Consider the following 17,374-nt stretch of genomic DNA (forward strand, 5'->3'; position numbering starts at 1 on the left):
ATTTTTTTTTCTTTTTTTTTTTCCTTTTTTTCTTTTTTTTTCTTTTTTTTTTTTTTTTTTTTTAATACAGGGACATGTTGGAAGCTGGAATATACATCCTGCATTACAAAGTGCAAAATACTACATGCTCAGAGCCCAAGCATGATGTCTGAAACAGTCCACAGCAAGATGTAAGAGACAAACCCACCACCCTCTCCCTCCTCTCTGGGACATGCTCCAGGTGCTCCTCCCCAGGTGCCTTTGAGAAAACAGTTGGATTTTTGCTTGGTTTTGTTTTATTGTCATCCTCAATGGATTGGAATTGAGCCCTCTTGTCCCCTGTCCCTCCCCACCCTGCTCCCTCTGCACATTTTTTGGGATGCTCCTCACCAGCACAGCACCATCAGCTGCTCCATCCATGCTGCTGGAGGTGCCTCCAAGGTTTTTGTTTTTTTTGTTTTTTTTTTGGGAGGGGGAATTTTTAGCCAGGAGAAATTGGCTGGGAATTCACAGTAGCTCTGGGTGGTTTTCCAGCCTTGCCATGGGAGAGGAGCAGCCTGGGGAGGAGGAGTGAAGGCAGGAGGGTGCTGGGGCTGCTGCTCACACCTCGTGCTCCCTCTTCCCCCCTGCCCCCAGGAATTCTGCAAAAAGCCAATTTTTTTTTTAAAAACAAGGATCAGAACAGGGCCTGTTCTCCCATTTGCCCATCCAGACAGGGTTTATCCCTTCCCTGTGCTCCTTCTCTCCTCCTTCCCACAGCAGCATTCCTCCATTTCCAAAGGGTGAAAAGCCTGGTTCTGCTTTTCTCTCCCATTTATCATCAAAGCTGTTGTGGATTTCCCTGGGAAACTCAGCCTGGAGCATCCCAGAACCCATCCCCACTCCACCCAAACTCTCCCCATGCTCCTCTTGTCTCATCTCCATTTTGGGGTTCATTGCTGTTGTTACAAAGACAATATTATTTTTTTTTGGAGGGTGGGGTGAGGGGAAGGGAAACGAGGTTTTTTTTTTCTTTTGTTGGGATTCCTTCTCATCCTTCCCAGTGTTGGGGGGGCAGAGTGTTGATAGCATTTTGCCATGCCACACAGCATAGTGTTATACAAGCAAAGAATTTTGGCTAAAATCCAAAAAACATTACCCAGGAAAAAAGGCAAACTGTGAGTGAGACTCGATCATTTGTTGTTCTTCTGTGAAAAGACTTGGAAATTGTCAGAGGACAGTTCGAGTTATGATTTTTCCCTTTGATTTTTTTTTTTGTTGTTGTTGTTGTTTGGTTCTGGTTTTTTTTTTTGTTTTGTTTTGTTTGTTTTTTTTTTCCCCCATTCATACATGTAACTGTTATTTTTGCAAACAAGACAGTCTTGAATTAGATGAAAAAGTTAATAAACAAAATGGCGACTCCAATATTTAGTAAGATCACCATGACTACCAGGATGGGAGCTGAACCCTGCAAGAGAAGGAGAAGGAAAGGAGTTAGATGGATCCTTGGAATTCTGCAGGCAGCTCTGGGGATGAGCAGATCCCAATTTACACCTCCCAAAGTGCCCAGGAACCCTTGGAGAGATTTTGAAGCTGCCAAACAAACACTTGGCTGCACCCCCTGATGGATCATCCCACAGGAATTCTGGCCTGAAAAACAGAACTAAAATTGATTGTTTATCAGGTGGTCAATGAAAAGGAAGAAAAGCCCAGAAAAAGCAGATTATATGGGATCTTAGAGTGGTTTGGGGGTGGTTTGAAGTGTCCACAGGACATTTCCCAATAAACACAATTATTTTCCAGCTGTCCTGGACATCAGGCCAGCACACAGGGGTCCATGTTCAGGCAGAATTTTGGGAATGCTCTGATAACCTTTCCTGAGTTTATATGGACCCAGTGCAGCTCCTGGGAACTACCTGAAGTGCCCAAGGCCAGGCTGGATGGAGCTTGGAGCAGCCTGGGGCAGTGGGGGCTGTCCCTGCCATGGCAGGGCTGGGATGGGATGAACTTTAATGTCCCTTCCCACCCAAACCATCCCAGAACTCTGTGATTTTACCTGGAAAGCATTGCAGGAACCCCACTGCAGCTGCCCCATGCACACACCCACCCCAGCTGTCAACCATCCCAGGAATGGTTCAATCCCTCTGGGAGCATCCAGTGCTTCACTTGGAGAACATCCTGGGACCCCAGGAGCATCAGGGGGTGCAGCCACCCCTCCAACACATCCTGGACATTCCTGTGGGACCCCCAGGAACATCAGGGGGTGCAGCCACACTCCAAAACATCGTTCTGTGGGACCCCAGGAATGTCATAGGATGCAGCCACCCCTCCAACACATCCTTCTGTGGGACCCCAGGAGCATCAGGGGATGTAACCAATCCTTCAACACATCCTTCTGTGGGACCCTAGGAGCATCAGGGGGGTGCAGCCACCCCTCCAAAACATCCTTCTGTGGGACCCCAGGAGCATCAGGGGGTGCAGCCAATCCTCCAACACATCCTGGACATTCCTGTGGGACCTCAGGAGCATCAGGGTATGCAGCCAATCCTTCAACACATCGTTCTGTGGGACCCCAGGAGCATCAGGGGGTGCAGCCACACATCCAAGACATCCTTCTGTGGGACACTGGTCAGGAAAACATCCACTGACACCTCATCCCTGGCACCTCATCCATCCCTCACCCCCGATTTCTGCACCTCATCCCTGACACCCCATCCCTGGCACCTCATCCATCCTGGCACCCCATCCCTGCACCCCATCTTGGCACCCCATCCCTGCATCCCATCCATCCCTGCACCTCATCCCTGCACTCCATCCCAGGCACTCCATCCATCCTGGCACCACATTCCTTGTCAGGAATCCATCCCTGCACCCCATCCATCCCTGCAGCCATCCCTGGAGCTGGCTGGCACCAGGGCAGGCAGCACGTGGGTGGTTGCTATTTCCTGGAGTCGCTGGGATCCTCAGCTATTCCTGCTGCATCCAAACCCTGGGATGGTCCCCCCAGGTTCCTGTTCCCCTCCACACCGCTGGGATGGAGTGGGGACAGGGCTGGGCACCCCTTGGGAGTTTTTCCTGGGCTGTTCTGCCGAGCTGATGGAGAATAAAGGGGGAAAACCAGCTCCTGGCTGCTCGGGGATGGGTTCTCTCCCAGCAGCCTGATTCAGCTCGCTTCGGGAGTGGGTGGGAGGAGGATGCTGGAGCCTGCTGGAAAGGCAGATTTGTAGCTTAGCAACAGGGTCAAAGGCAGCCAAGGCAAGGCAGGGATTGCAGAGAGCAGCCAGGTACCGTCCAGGGCTGGCAAACCTCTCCTCCTGTGGCCTGGAAAAGCTTCCAAAGGCAGCAGCACCCCCTGCTCGCTGCTGCTGCCCTCCCAGCCCAGCCCTGCCAAGCCCGGCCTGGCTGCTGCTGGGAGGGATTAGCTGCATTTCAGAAGATTATTGGGTTTTAGGGTTTTTGAGCTGCTGGTAATATAATAACAGATTGCAGGCGATTATCAGTGTCATTGTTTGCCTTGGCACGGCCCCACTGGGGCACGGAACGAGCTCCTGCCCCCAGCCCTGCAGCCAGGGAGGGCTCAGCTGGAATTCCAACATTCCATGGAGGAATTCCCTGCTAAAACAGCACAGCCCTGCACTGCTGATCCCCCAAATCCCCTGTTCCCTCATTTTGGTGGATGTGTGCAGGGAGGGAGCACAGCCTTCACTGGTCAGCACTCCCAAGAAAAAGCAACAGGACAAGAGGAATCAGCCTCAAGTTGTACCAGAGAGGTTCAGATTGGATATTTGGGAATAATTCTTCACCCAGGGCAGTGGTGGGGTCCCCATCCCTGGAGCTGTGTGGGTGTGGCACTTGGGGACATGGAGCACAGGTGTCCTGGCAGTGCTGGGGATGGCTGGACTCAATTCCAGAGGATTCCCAGCCTGAACAATCCTGTGGTTCTGTGATTTACACACAGGGCATCAAAGCTGGGCCCTCAGCTGGAAAAATGGGGATCCAACCCCAGCTCCTGGATTCCTGCTCTGCTCAGCCCCCAGCTCAGGCTGGACCTGTTTGCATCCCCTGAGCAGGGCAGGGGCAGGAAAAATCCTCATTTGCCACTGCAGGCACAGGATCTTCCACATTTCCCAGCCAGAGCATCCCAGGAAAAGGATCACCAGGGAAAGGTGGGAGCTCTTCAATCCAAACAGCTCAAATCCAGCTGACACCTCACAAGTTCTGCTTCCTTTTTACAGCTCCCTGTTTTTAACCCTCCCCTCCCTGTCCAGGTGGGAATGGCAGGGAATCCAGCTGCTGCTGGATAAGCAGCTTTGCCCCTCCAAAACTTCTGTTTTTCGCTGCAATTACAGATCCTGCTGCGCTTCCCAGTGTTTATGTCTGCACCATTCCTGCTCCATGCCTGGAGAGAGGCTTTGCTGAGCCCAGCCTGGCTGCAGGGCCCTGAACTCCCTTCACTGTGCTTTAAACCCAGTGGCTTTTAAGCCCTGGCTTCCAACCTTTTTCCTTCTTGGAAAGAGGAGACACAGCCCCTGATTTGCAGCTTTGCCTGGGGCCTTATCTCATCTTTTTCCATTCCTGTGGAATCAAGGAATGCTTTGGATTGGAAGGGACCTTAAGGATCCTCTCATTCCAACCTCCTGGAGACTTATTTTAATTTTTTTACAATAAGATCCCTGGAGTCCTTCACAGGAGAAGGAAAACACCTGCCAGGGATGGGAATCTACACCAATACCAGCTGGGCAAAAGGATCCTTCTCATCAACAGGTTGGCTCTCCAAGGATTTTTAAGCTTTGCTTCCGAGCTTAAAGCACAGAAACTTAGACCTAAACCCATGGAAACACAAAAAGAGGGATAATCCATGGTTATGGCACAGGAGTAATAACAGTAATTGTAGCTGTAGAGTAATTCCTGCCCCTCTGCCTTGTTTGTTTTTATCCTGGAACTGTTGTGTAGCAACTCCAGAGTTTTCCTGGGAATACGACGGACAGCTGGTTTACAAATGCAATTGTGGCATAATTAATTTAAGCATTAGCAATCCATTATTATCTGTTATCACAGGGTACAAGCTCTGCCTCTCTGCCATGGAAACCAGAGTGCAGGTTACCTAGGAATCCCTCTGGGACCTATTAAGTGTAATTACTAAGGACTTGGATCAGCAAAAAAAAAAAAAAAAAAAATATATATAGATATGCACCATTTTCCAGCCTCAGCACTGCAGAAAGGGCTGCAAACTTAGCAGCTTGGTGACATTTGTGCTGAATTGTCACATCATTGCCAGGAACAGGCTCTGTGAAATGGTTAAGGAGCATTTAGCAAAGGAAACATCAGGGACTCACTTGGCTTTCTCCAGTGGATTGCAGCAGCTCCTGTGGCTCCAGGAAGGGGCCCAGGAGATGCTAAAAGTGCTTGTGTGAGTGAAAGTGAGTTGGGTGGGGTGGAAAAACCTGCTGCTGGGGGAAAAAAGGCTAAAAAAAATGAGGATTTATCCTCTTAGAGATCCTTTAGCCTCCTGAAGAACTGGTTTGTCACCCCTGGTTCAATCCTCACCTTCCAGCTGCTGAGCTCTGTGTTGGTTTTTTTAGGTATGTTTGAGCTCTAATTTTAAGATTTTTCTTCTAAAACCAGCAAAATTTGGTTCTAATGCAGTCCAAAGCTGGTGTTTGGCCCCAGATTTTCCAAGCTAAGAGATGGAATCGGGCTCAACCCCCATATGCAGATGGCAGGAGCAGAGCCAGGAAGGTGCTCCCAGGTACATCAAAGGCCCTGGAGATGAAAAGGCTTTGGAAAGGACCCTGTTGAGTTGAACATCCCATTTCTCTCTGGAGATTATTTACCTCAGTTTGTCTCAACACGAAAGGGATTAGAGGGGGGAACAGTTTGTGATTATTATTTGTCTTAAGAAGAGACAACCCCTGCAGTGATGCTCAGCCCTGCCCCATTCCAGAGGGGTGATGGTAACAGGGCTCCTCTTCCTCCTCATTCCCATGAAATGATGCTTCTGTTTGTCTGGACATGCAGCTGCCACCTGGGATTGAGGTGAATCTCTGAATCCCTTTGGTGAGATGAGGGGAATGAGGAAAACCCAGGGATGGTTGTGTTGGGAGACCTGGGGATGGCTCCCCATGGGGAAAAAAAATAAATAAAAAATGAATGGGAAAACCTGAAGCTGGAATACCACAGGGACAAACCACAGGGCTTAATGCCAGGGAGATTAATACCAAATAAATCCCCAGGTCCCTTTTCCCCAGTGGGAACAGGGAATGCCATGCACAGGGAAGCTTCACACCCCTGGTGGGAGAAAACAACCCAGTTTTACTTTTCACTAATTTTACGAACTTTAAGGAGCCAAACTTCCTTTTAAGAGGAAGGGAAATTCATCTCCACCTGGAGATTTTATTCAGGAATAAATAAACCTCAAAGAGAGCAGCCAGCAGTGCTCTTGCCCAGCCCCATCCCCTGCTCCATCCCTGCTCCATCCCAGCTCCATCCCAGCTCCATCCCCTTCTCCATCCCAGCTCCATCCCCTTCTCCATCCCAGCTCCATCCCTGCTCCATCCCTGCTCCATCCCCTGCTCCATCCCTGCTCCATCCCCAGCTCCATCCCCTGCTCCATCCCAGCTCCATCCCTGCTCCATCCCTGCTCCATCCCAGCTCCATCCCTGCTCCATCCCCTTCCCCATCCCTGCTCCATCCCTGCTCCATCCCAGCTCCATCCCAGCTCCATCCCTGCTCCATCCCTGCTCCATCCCCGGCTCCATCCCAGCTCCATCCCAGCTCCATCCCAGCTCCATCCCAGCTCCATCCCTGCTCCATCCCCAGCTCCATCCCTGCTCCATCCCCAGCTCCATCCCTGCTCCATCCCAGCTCCATCCCCTGCTCCATCCCTGCTCCATCCCAGCTCCATCCCAGCTCCATCCCCAGCTCCATCCCTGCTCCATCCCCGCTCCATCCCAGCTCCATCCCAGCTCCATCCCTGCTCCATCCCAGCTCCATCCCAGCTCCATCCCCGGCTCCATCCCTGGCTCCATCCCTGCTCCATCCCAGCTCCATCCCTGCTCCATCCCAGCTCCATCCCCTGCTCCATCCCAGCTCCATCCCTGCTCCATCCCAGCTCCATCCCCTGCTCCATCCCCTGCTCCATCCCTGCTCCATCCCAGCTCCATCCCAGCTCCATCCCTGCTCCATCCCAGCTCCATCCCCTGCTCCATCCCAGCTCCATCCCCTGCTCCATCCCTGCTCCATCCCTGCTCCATCCCTGCTCCATCCCAGCTCCATCCCTGCTCCATCCCGGCTCCATCCCGGCTCCATCCCCTGCTCCATCCCAGCTCCATCCCTGCTCCATCCCCTGCTCCATCCCTGCTCCATCCCAGCTCCATCCCTGCTCCATCCCCTGCTCCATCCCTGCTCCATCCCAGCTCCATCCCCTGCTCCATCCCAGCTCCATCCCAGCTCCATCCCTGCTCCATCCCCTGCTCCATCCCAGCTCCATCCCAGCTCCATCCCTGCTCCATCCCTGCTCCATCCCTGCTCCATCCCTGCTCCATCCCCTGCTCCATCCCTGCTCCATCCCAGCTCCATCCCTGCTCCATCCCTGCTCCATCCCTGCTCCATCCCTGCTCCATCCCCTTCCCACATCCCGGCCCGGCAGCTCTGCACATCCATCCCTGCTCCGCCCGCAGATTGGCTGCCTGTTCCTGCCTCTCCCCAGCGACAGCCCAACCTGCCCGCAAATCCTGCTGGCAAATCCCGGAGCACGGAGGGAGGGATGCAGGGATGGAGGGAGGGAGGGAGGGATGGAGAGGCTGCGCTGCCGGGATCCCTCCCCGCCACCCCCGCGGGGACAGCGGGAGCTCTCGGAGATCCCGCAGCCGGGAGAGCTTTTCAAGCCTCTCTTGTTGCTCTTTCCCTGGGAATTTTTTGCGTTTAGGTTGGGATTTGTTCTGGCATCCCTGGGGATGCGATGGGAGCACCTTGAAGGGTCGGACCTGGAGCCTCCTCCCATCCCCGGGGTGCCAGGAGGGGTCCCTGGGAGGCTCCCTGAGAGTGTCGGTGCCCACTGCTGCTAAATGAGGACATCAAAAACGTCCTAAATGATGAGTCAGGCTCCGGTGGTGCCTGAGCCCCAGCCCTCCCCTGCTCCCCGCCCAAAGCAGCGCCAGATGTTCAGCACCTGCAGAAAGGAGATCCAATCCCTTCTTTTTCTCCCCAGCTATCCCCTTCTTTTCTCCCCAGCTATCCCCTTCTTTTTCTCCCCAGCCATTCCCCTTCTTTTCTCCCCAGCCATTCCCCTTTTTTCTCCCCAGCCATTCCCTTTTTTCCTCCTCAGCCATTCCCCCTTTTTTCTCCCCAGCCCTGCGATGGGCTAAAAGGGTCGCTGGTATTTTAGAAAGCTTCTTTCCCTTTCCAGTCTCTCAACAAATTCCTTTTTTCAATTCCTGTTTTAGCTCTCCTCAAAGGCTCCAGGAAGCTGTGAAGCATCCAGGCACAGGTTTTGTGCCTCATGGGCCTTTAAGGCTGGGCAGGATGGTGATGTTCCTATAAATCCCTTAATCCCACAACACCGACGCCGCTCCTGGCACGTGGCTCCCGTTTTCCTGTGCCCCAACGCTGACAATTGCTGTCACTTTGTCCTGTGGCTGCTGGGGTCAGTGCCCTCAGAGGCACAGGGAGATCAGGTGGCCTTAAATGTCATTTGAAAGCATTTGTTGGCTCAGTGACCCCAAAACCCCCAAATCCCCCGAGAGCCAACAGCAAGCAGCGCTGAATTTCATCGACCTTATTGAGCCGTGGCCTCAAGGAATGACCTTTATGAGAGGATTTTCCAATTCCTGCTGTGCAGCCCCAACAAAAGGGCTGGGTTCTGGGAGACTCTTTTAAAGGACTGGGGAAAAGGGACAGGAAAGTTCCTGCAGCAAGCTGTACATCTGACTGCAGGCTGCACGTTTGGGAAAGCTTGGATGCAAGGCCCTGTGGCTCCCAGTTTGTTTTTCAGACAGGAATGGACAGCAGTGATTTTTTTTTTCTTTTTTTTCTTTTTTTTTTTTTTTTGAGTGTGTTTTTGTCAAACCTGCACCCCCAGCCTGTTCCAGCAGTGCCAGAGGTGTGCTGGCTCTGGAAGCTGGAGCTGGCCTGGGCTCGTGGCTGGCTTGTGCAGAGCTGGTTTAGGGCAGATTATTTTTAAAACAAGCTAAGCTGGGAGGGTGACCTCGCTCCTGCTCAGGGATACCTCAGCAGGGCAAAAATAGCCGTGCTCAGCCCTGAGCATCCTTCCTGCTCACTGGCAGCACCTTGGGGAGGGAGCCCAGCTGGGGGAGGTGGGAGCTGCCCTCTGAGCCCCTCCCTTTGAGGGAGCAGCTCCCAGCTGGCACTGCTGGGGTCCAGGGAAGAGGCACTCAGCAGCCTCAGGGCTCCCACACATCTGCCCACAGCTGCTTTGCACTGGAGCTCACACCCTGCCAGGCCACAGGGAAGGAGGATTTCAGGCCAGCATTAGGAAATTGGGGGGACTGGGGAGCCTTGGTTTGTTTGGGGGGATGAGATGGATGGTCTGTGGGATAAATCCTTTCCCCTTCAGCCTTCTCCTCCTCTTCCTCAGGGGTTCAGCACACTCCCTGAAGTCTGAAATGCTTCTGATGGCAGGTGCAGGTGAGGTCACAGATTTGGGCAGGAGGCTGGAGCACAAATCCCTGCAGCTCCCATTCCCCCTCTACACCTTCCCTGCTCTGTCCAAGCACCCCCTCCCTGCCAGGCCACTGGAACAAAACCCTGCTAGCACCGTGCAATTCCTGCTAGAACAAATTGTTGCTGGCATTGTGGGTTATTTAAATCCACATATTATCTCTTCCTCTGTATTACATTTGCTTCCTCCCAAACCTTCGCCATCTGTTCCACCCTCGGTTATGAATGTGAGAAAACTGAACATGCTGCTCCACAGCTCCAGCACTTCCAAAGCAGGATGTGCATCCTGATGGCTTTGCCATGCACTTCTCCATGCAGCCCGGGCCCTTCCCTGGAGCCCAGGACTCCCTGGGAATGGCCAGGAAGGTGTCGGTGGCTCTTTGCCCCCAGCGATGTTGGGGGAGGTTCATTGTGACAGCTCCTGATGGGCTGGGTGGGGACACAGCCCAGGGCTGCCTGTGCCAGTGATCTCCCCAAAACCAGGTGGATTTTAGCGAGGAGAAGCAGTGCTCCCACCCCTCCTGTGGGCCCTGAGCCTCCCAGGCTGTGTTGTCAAAGGTGCTGGAACATCTGCGTGTGCCACAGCCTTCCCAGGCTTGGTGTCTGTGCAATTACTGCTGCTGCTCTTCCCCCCCGGGAGCCTGTCAGGCTCCTAATGCTGCCTGTCATGTCTCCAGTGCTTCCCAGGCATCCAGGCAGGGCCAGCCTGCATGGCTCTGCTTTTCCAGGGCTGCAGGAGGTGTCCTGTGGAGCCCCTGTGCTCAGCTCACCCTCGGTGCTGGGGGGGATTTATCAGCAGGAAGATGGGGCAGATCCATCCTTTGGGGCAGATCCATCCTTTGGGGCAGATCCATCCTCCTGCACCCCAGGCTGCTCTGGGGGATTTATCAGCAGGAAGATGAGGCAGATCCATCCTTTGGGGCAGATCCATCCTTTGGGGCAGATCCATCCTCCTGCACCCCAGGCTGCTCCCTCCTCTCCCCCCTCGGCTTTGCAGGCAGCTGCTGGAGGAGCAGGGATGCTGCAGCCGTGGCAAATGTCACCCCACCTCACCCACCTCGATGCCTCTCGCCTGAATTTTCGGCCTGACTGACAAATCCATTTCAGTTTCGTGACCAGGCACCATCCTGTGCTCCCCTGCCAGGGAGACTTAGCTCCTTTCTGTTGAAATGTCACCTCCTGAGCGTGACAGGTTTTCCATTTCTCCTGGGTGGGGCTGGGGCATCCTCATGGGACACCTCCAGCCCTGCTGTGTCTGGCACTGACTCAGCAAGGGGCACCTGGGGGCAGTGGTGGCTTCCCCAGTGCTCCCAGCACACCCCATCACCTCTGCTGGCAATGCCAAACCAAGTCAGGAAGCTTCTAACGGGAAATCCAGGAATCCTCAAAAAAACAAGACTGCAAAAACCCAACCCCACCCAGCTCAGCCTTCTGCTGGAGGTTCAGCTCTGTGCAGCTCCTGCCTGAGCTGGTGATGTCCAACCTCAGACTCCCTCCTCCCCAGCCCCCACAGCCCCCCCAGGCAATTAATTCCTCATTAGGGATGGCTAATGGCTCACCCTCCTTGACTTTAAGCCCGTTAATTCTGTTTGTGGAGAACAGGTTCTTCCCTTCCACTTTGCAGCAGCTTCCAAGTTCACTCTGTCTTCTCTCCTGGACACCCCCAGCCCTTCCCAGCACTGCCCAGAGTGTCTTTGTCTCCCCCAAAACGAGGAGCCCAGGGTGGGATGTCTCACATAACCCAAAGAAGCATCACCAGTGCCTTGCCTGCTCCTGCAGCTTCCCCACCAAATTCCCAGCAATAATGGGTTTTTATTGCTGACCCAGGGGCTGCAAAACTCCAGCCTGCTGCTCACATCCTGCAGGGAAAATCCTGCTGCTGCCACCACAGCCTGCAGGGAACACCCCGCACCAGCATCCAGCAGGATGGGAAAAGGGAGGGGAGGGGATTCAAGGCACAAACCGATAATAATTCACATTTTCCCCATGTCCCTCCCACCCTGCTCCAGAGCAGGGTCCCACAGCCCGTCCCCTCACTCACCGTACTGGATTTGAGCGCATCCCCACTGTCCTCTTCAGATTCTAGTGCAACAGGTAAAGATTTCTGTGGCGGGGAGAAGGTTAAGTCCCACCTCAGTAGCCGAGGTTCAGCTTTGTCCCCGAATCTCAGGTTTTCCAGTTTCTGCACCGTGGGCTCGGCAGAGGAAGCTGGCCTGAAATTCTCTTTGTTCTGGGACTTAGACCTCAGTCTCTGCACCCCGAAGCCCCGCTCTTCCCCGCGGTGCTCGTCAGCCACGCTCCTGCAGCCTCCCCCTTTGCTGTAGTGTCTTTTTTGGGTGTGAATCTCTTGCATATAAGAATCCATCCTCATGAGGGGCTTCATCTCCATCTCGTAATTACTCATCTTCTCCTCGTCCAGCTCAAGCAGCTTGGAGCTCCCTGAGCTGTGGTTGTGAGACCTGTGGTGGGAAGTCCACGAGACCGCGGCTGGGGAATCTGTCCACCTCTCTCTGGGCTTGTGGTTGGAGGCCGAATGTTTGTGCGCCGCGCTGCGGGCTCGGTACTCTTCGGGCACGGCGCTGGAGCCCTGCCCGCCGCGCATCCTCCCGGCGCGGCTCCCGCCGCCCTTCTCCTCGCTCCAGCTGTTGGGGCGCAGGTAATCCCCGCCGCGCCCCTCCAGCAACATCTGGATCTCGCCGCCCCTCTCTTCGTCCACCGACAGCTGCCGGGAGAAGTGCGCGCTCTTGTTGCGGCAGGAGGGCGGCCCGAGGGGCGGCGTGGGGCAGGGGCTGGCGGGGAAGCTCTGCAGCGGGCTGTCCTCGGGGCTCAGCTCGGACGGCGTGGTGCCCTTGCGGTACAGCTCGGGGCTCTCCTGCTGCAGCGGCGTGCCCGTGGACAGCACCTCGATGTCGTCGCTCGAGTTCTGCCGCTTGGGCCGCTGGCATTCCAGCCCTTGTGGGGAGGGAGAAGGGAGAGAGAGGAGCACAGGGGTTATTTCTGGGTGCTGGATGCCCCCCGTGGGTTTTTAGGTGGTGCAGGAGGGAGGGCAGAGGGGTGGGGAGCACAGGGACGCTGGGACATCGCTGGTGTGACACCAGCCCTGCCTGAGCCACAGCACAGGAGTGGTTTTCCAGCCCCAGAGAGGTGGAGAAGCCACCAACGATGCAGAGCTGCTGGGAGGGAGGAGGTTCTGGTGGGTTTTGGGATCCACCTGACCACACTTCCCATCAGTTCCCAGTCTGGAAGCACGGGAAGGGAAATCTGTGGCACACCCTGTGCTCTGTGTTTGTGTGTGCTGGGTGACACTGGGATCACCCTGGGTGACACTGGGATCAGTCTGGGTATGATGGGTGACACTGGGGTCATCCTGTGGCCATGCTGTGTGTGCTGGGTGACACTGGGGTCATCCTGGGTGTCACTGGGATCATCCTGGATGACACTGGGATCACCCTAAGTGTCACTGGGATCACTCTGGTCATGATGGGTGACACTGGGACCACCCTGAGTGACACTGGGATCACTCTGGGTGTCACTGGGTGACACTGGGACCACCCTGAGTGACACTGGGATCACCCTGGTGTCACCAGGATCACTCTGAGTGTCACTAGGATCACCCTGGCTGTGCTGGGTGTCACTAGGATGACCCTGGCTGTGCTGGGTGGCACTGGGATCACCCTGGGTGTCACTGGGATCATCTCACACCAACACCCCTCCTGATGGGAACCACCTCAGTTTCCATCTGCCAGGTACAGGAGGGAAACAGCCACATCTGGGCAGGTGTGCAAGGAAAACCCCACAAACCTGATATCCAGGAGTTACCTCCATGAGCTCTGCTGCCCCACAGAGCCCAGCAGGACACGGATCTGTCCCTGCCCCCAGCAGGGATGCAAGGACAGGGCTGCCTGTGGACCTGCTCAGGGCCACCTCATCCTCCTCACCCCCCTGCAGGCTCCAAATTCCTACAACTCCAGAACTTCCCAGAGAGTGGGACCCTGGGGATGGGCACTTCAGGAAGGGCTGGATGTCTCCAAAAACCTCCAATGTGTTCATTGCTGGTGAAACACCAAATGATTTCAAGCGAGCTGATAGTGGTTAATTCTCTTTTCCCCCTCTCCAGTCATTCCCAGCTAAAGCCATGCTAAATTAGGTGAATAATTTGATAAATATATTAAGTGCCTAATGCCCCTGAAATGCATCTAATTGTGATTGCTATGGCGAGACAAGAAACGAGTCTTGAAAAGGCAGAGCTCGATTTTCATGGCATCAATTAAAAATAAACACTCAGCAGCGCCTGCTCGGCTCTCCCTCCACTTCTGCTGAGAAATTTTCTCTCTTGGAGCTTTTTGGGGAGCTGCTGGGATGTGCCTTCACCCCTGCCAGGGTTGGGATACACACAGGGAATGCTGGAGTCCCCACTGGAGCACTGGCAGGGAGGGAAATTGTAAAAAAACTGCTTGGAAATCTACCCAAGCAATTAATGGGAAATGGTCTCCTAATGCCTCGAGGTTTTGGGACAATACTCACATCATCCAGCCTTCATTTCTTCCCTGTTTGTATGTGGGAGACTGAATCTCCTGGGGTTTACCCAGGAGCAATCCTGGTATTGGTGGGAAATCGCTGAGAAGGAGAGAGGGGGAGTTCACCCCTTTGTTTTCCTGCAGAGTGTCTGCCTCTGGGATAAAACACGAATTTTTGGGGGGCTGTATCCCAGCCATCTTTTTTGGGGCTGTCCCAGCCACCTTGCAAGATCCCAGATGGGATAATAATAAATGATTTCCTGTGAGAGAGCTGGAATTCTTGTGGGAACAGGCTCACCCAAGATTTGGTGCATCCCTGGCCTTTATCTTCCCCAGTTCAGGGATTTTGCTGAAATTCAGGGATGTACAAGCTTCCCACCAGCTCCAAGGCCTCCAAGCCCCAGCACTGCTCCTGTTGCCAGAGCCCCACAGAGGGGACAAGAAATGCCAGTGATGCTCCCACAGCCACCCCAGGGGAGGTGTTACCGAATCCCCTCATCCCAAATCTTCCCCAGCCACCCCTGCACCAATCTGCCTCCCCATGGGTGAATCCCTGGGGCTCTGGGAGGAGCAGGACTGGAGGGTGGGGGGATTTTGGGGCTGGCTGCCCCCCAGCCCTGCAGCCTGCAGGGATGGGGGCGTTTCCAACTGCACAGATCCACACTGGGGCTGGCTTTGGGCACCCGAGGATGTGCAACAATTATCCGGAGCTAAAATTAGTCCTGGGGCACGTGATGTTCCTGGAAGATCGGTAGTGAGAGCACGAAGGAGGATGCAGAGCACCAATCCTGCATTTCCAGCAGCAGGGAGGCTTCAAAGCCAAACCTGGTGCCCTGAGGAGCCACTTTTGGGATTTGGGAGCAGTGCCAAGCTCTGGGCTCTGCCTCTGCTGCTGCTGTCACAGTTCCCCACCCATGGGCAGATCCTGCTGGGTGCAGGAATTGGGATGAGCACCCAGGATGGGCACCTGGAGCTCCCGTGGTGATGGGGATGAAACCATGGGACACAAAACAGGGATGTTTTTGTTTTTTGTGGAAATCTTTACCTTCCAGCAGCTGCAGCTGCCCAGGGATGCCCAGAACACCCTGTGGGGTCCCACAGCACCCACAGACCCCTCTGGCTGTGCCAGGTGGGTGGCACCCACACCCAGCACCCTGCCAGGAGCACATCCAGCAGCCAGGATCCCACAGGGATCCCGTGGAAAGGGAGCAGAGCCAGCACCCAGGGCTGGTGGCACTGGGGCTGCAGCACCCTGCAAGGGCACAGCCAGAACACAGCCCTGAAGGAAGGGACACAAATCAGAACCCACAGTCTTGAAATGGGGGCACAACCAGCACCCACAATCCTGTGAAAGGGGAGCACATCCAGCACACACAAGTCTGAACAAGGAGGAAGCATCCAGAAGCCACTATTCTGTACAAGGGTGACAAACCCAGCAGCCACAATCCTGAATATGAGGGGCATGTCCAGCACCCACAATCCTGCACAGGGTGACAAACCTAGCACCCACAATCCTGAACAAAGGATGCACATCCAGCACCCACAATCCTGAATAAGGAGGGAGCATCCAGAAGCCAAAATTCTGTACAAGGGTGACAAATCCAGCAGTCACAGTTCTGAATATGAGGGGCATGTCCAGCACCCACAATTCTGAACAAGGAGGGCACGTCCAGCATCCACAACTCTGAATATGGGGGTCACATCCAGAAACCAGAATTCTGAATATGGGAGGCACAGCCAGAACCCACAATTCTATGTAAGGGAGACAAATCCAGCACCCACAATCTTGAAATGAGGGGCGCATCCAGCACCCACAATTCTGAATATGGGGGGTTCATCCAGCACCCACAATTCTGTGTAAGGGAGACAAATCCAGCACCCACAATTCTGAATAAAGGGGGCACACGCAGCACCCACGATCCTGTGAAAGGGAGACAAACCAACACCCAACAATTCTGAATAAGGGGAACCTGTGCAAGGTGGGCACACCCACCACCCACAATTCTGAATAAAGGTGGCACACCCAGCACCACGATCCTGTGCAAGGAGGGCACTCAGAGCCCCTGCAGTGCCCCAGTGTGGCGGCAGCTCCCCCGCCCTGTCCCCAGCCCGGGGCTGTGTGTGACACCGCCAGTCACACCCGTCCCCTCCCCGAGCGGCTCCGCGGGCGCTGCCGCTCCCCGGGCACACCTGGGGCTCTGTGTTTGTTTTGTTAATGTGCTCTAAGTGGAACCACCTTCCCTCCCTTCCCCTCTCGCGGCTCACACAACCCCCCAGGCAGAGCTGCAACCACACAAACCCCAGCACGAGTCAAGAGCCCCGACCAGGAGGTAGTAAAATATGTATTACCTAAAAATATCTTTGCAAGAGGTGATTTAAACCAGCGAAGTCTGCTGGCAGGAGGAAATGGAGATGAGGAACATCTCGGGGCTGGAGAAGCCCCTGGGAGCACGGAGAAAGCTCAGATCTGCCATGGACAAGTTGGGAGTGGGCAGGAGGAGGGATGAGGGAGGTTTGGAGAGAGGCTGAGCCTCCTCAGCAGGCGGGAGATGCAGGGGGTGCAGGGGATGCAGGAGGATACAGGGAATGCAGGGGATGGGGAGATGCAGGAGGATGCATGGGATGCAGGGGATGAAGAGATGCAGGGAAAGCAGGGATGCAGGGGATGAAAGATGCAGGAGGATGCAGGGAATGCAGGAGATGCAGGGAAAGCAGGGGATACAGGGGATGAAGATATGCAGGAGATGCAGGGGATCAGGAGGATGCAGGAGATGCAGAGATGCAGGGGATGCTCAGAGTGGGATGTGCCCCCTCTCAGGCTGCAGCAGCCCCCAAACCCGGCTGGTTTGAGGTGCTGAGACCCCGAGCTCGGAGGGGCGAGCAGGGCCAGGCTGGGCCAGCAGAGCCCCTGGTCCTGTCCCCGAGCTCGGGAGCAGCCCTGAGTCACCGGCAGCATCCCCTGGAGCAGTGACAGCGAGTGAGTAATCCTGGCTCGGAGCTGCGAGGGGAGAACAGTGACAGCCGCCTCCTGAGGAGGGCTCGGGGCTGGAAAAGTTCTCAGGAAACCCAGTCACACACTAATTATGGTGTTAATTACTGCTGGGGGGGCTTGGAGCTCCCCATTCCCGCTCGGCTGCAGACCCCGGCCCCGCCCCGGCTTGGGGTCGGCTCCGTCCTGCCCGAGGATTTACTGAGCAAAAATGTGACAAAGCAACAAGGAA

The 17,374-nt window shown here is 54.9% G+C and overlaps 1 protein-coding gene across 1 annotated transcript in view; it reads right to left on the bottom strand.

The window, feature by feature from the left end:
* Window positions 1-72: 72 nt before the first annotated feature.
* The window catches only part of JPH3 (junctophilin 3), a 48,956-nt gene continuing 31,654 nt past the window's right edge, over window positions 73-17,374 (bottom strand). The window contains exons 4-5 of the mRNA XM_056500945.1: window positions 11,678-12,588; window positions 73-1,426 (exon numbers count right to left, since the gene is read on the bottom strand). Coding sequence (XP_056356920.1) covers window positions 1,346-1,426; window positions 11,678-12,588 — 992 coding nt within the window. The 3' untranslated portion in view covers window positions 73-1,345. The remainder of the gene's footprint in view (window positions 1,427-11,677; window positions 12,589-17,374) is intronic.

This window comes from Oenanthe melanoleuca, chromosome 11 (genome assembly GCF_029582105.1).
Source record: "Oenanthe melanoleuca isolate GR-GAL-2019-014 chromosome 11, OMel1.0, whole genome shotgun sequence".
NCBI classification, from domain to species: domain Eukaryota; kingdom Metazoa; phylum Chordata; class Aves; order Passeriformes; family Muscicapidae; genus Oenanthe; species Oenanthe melanoleuca.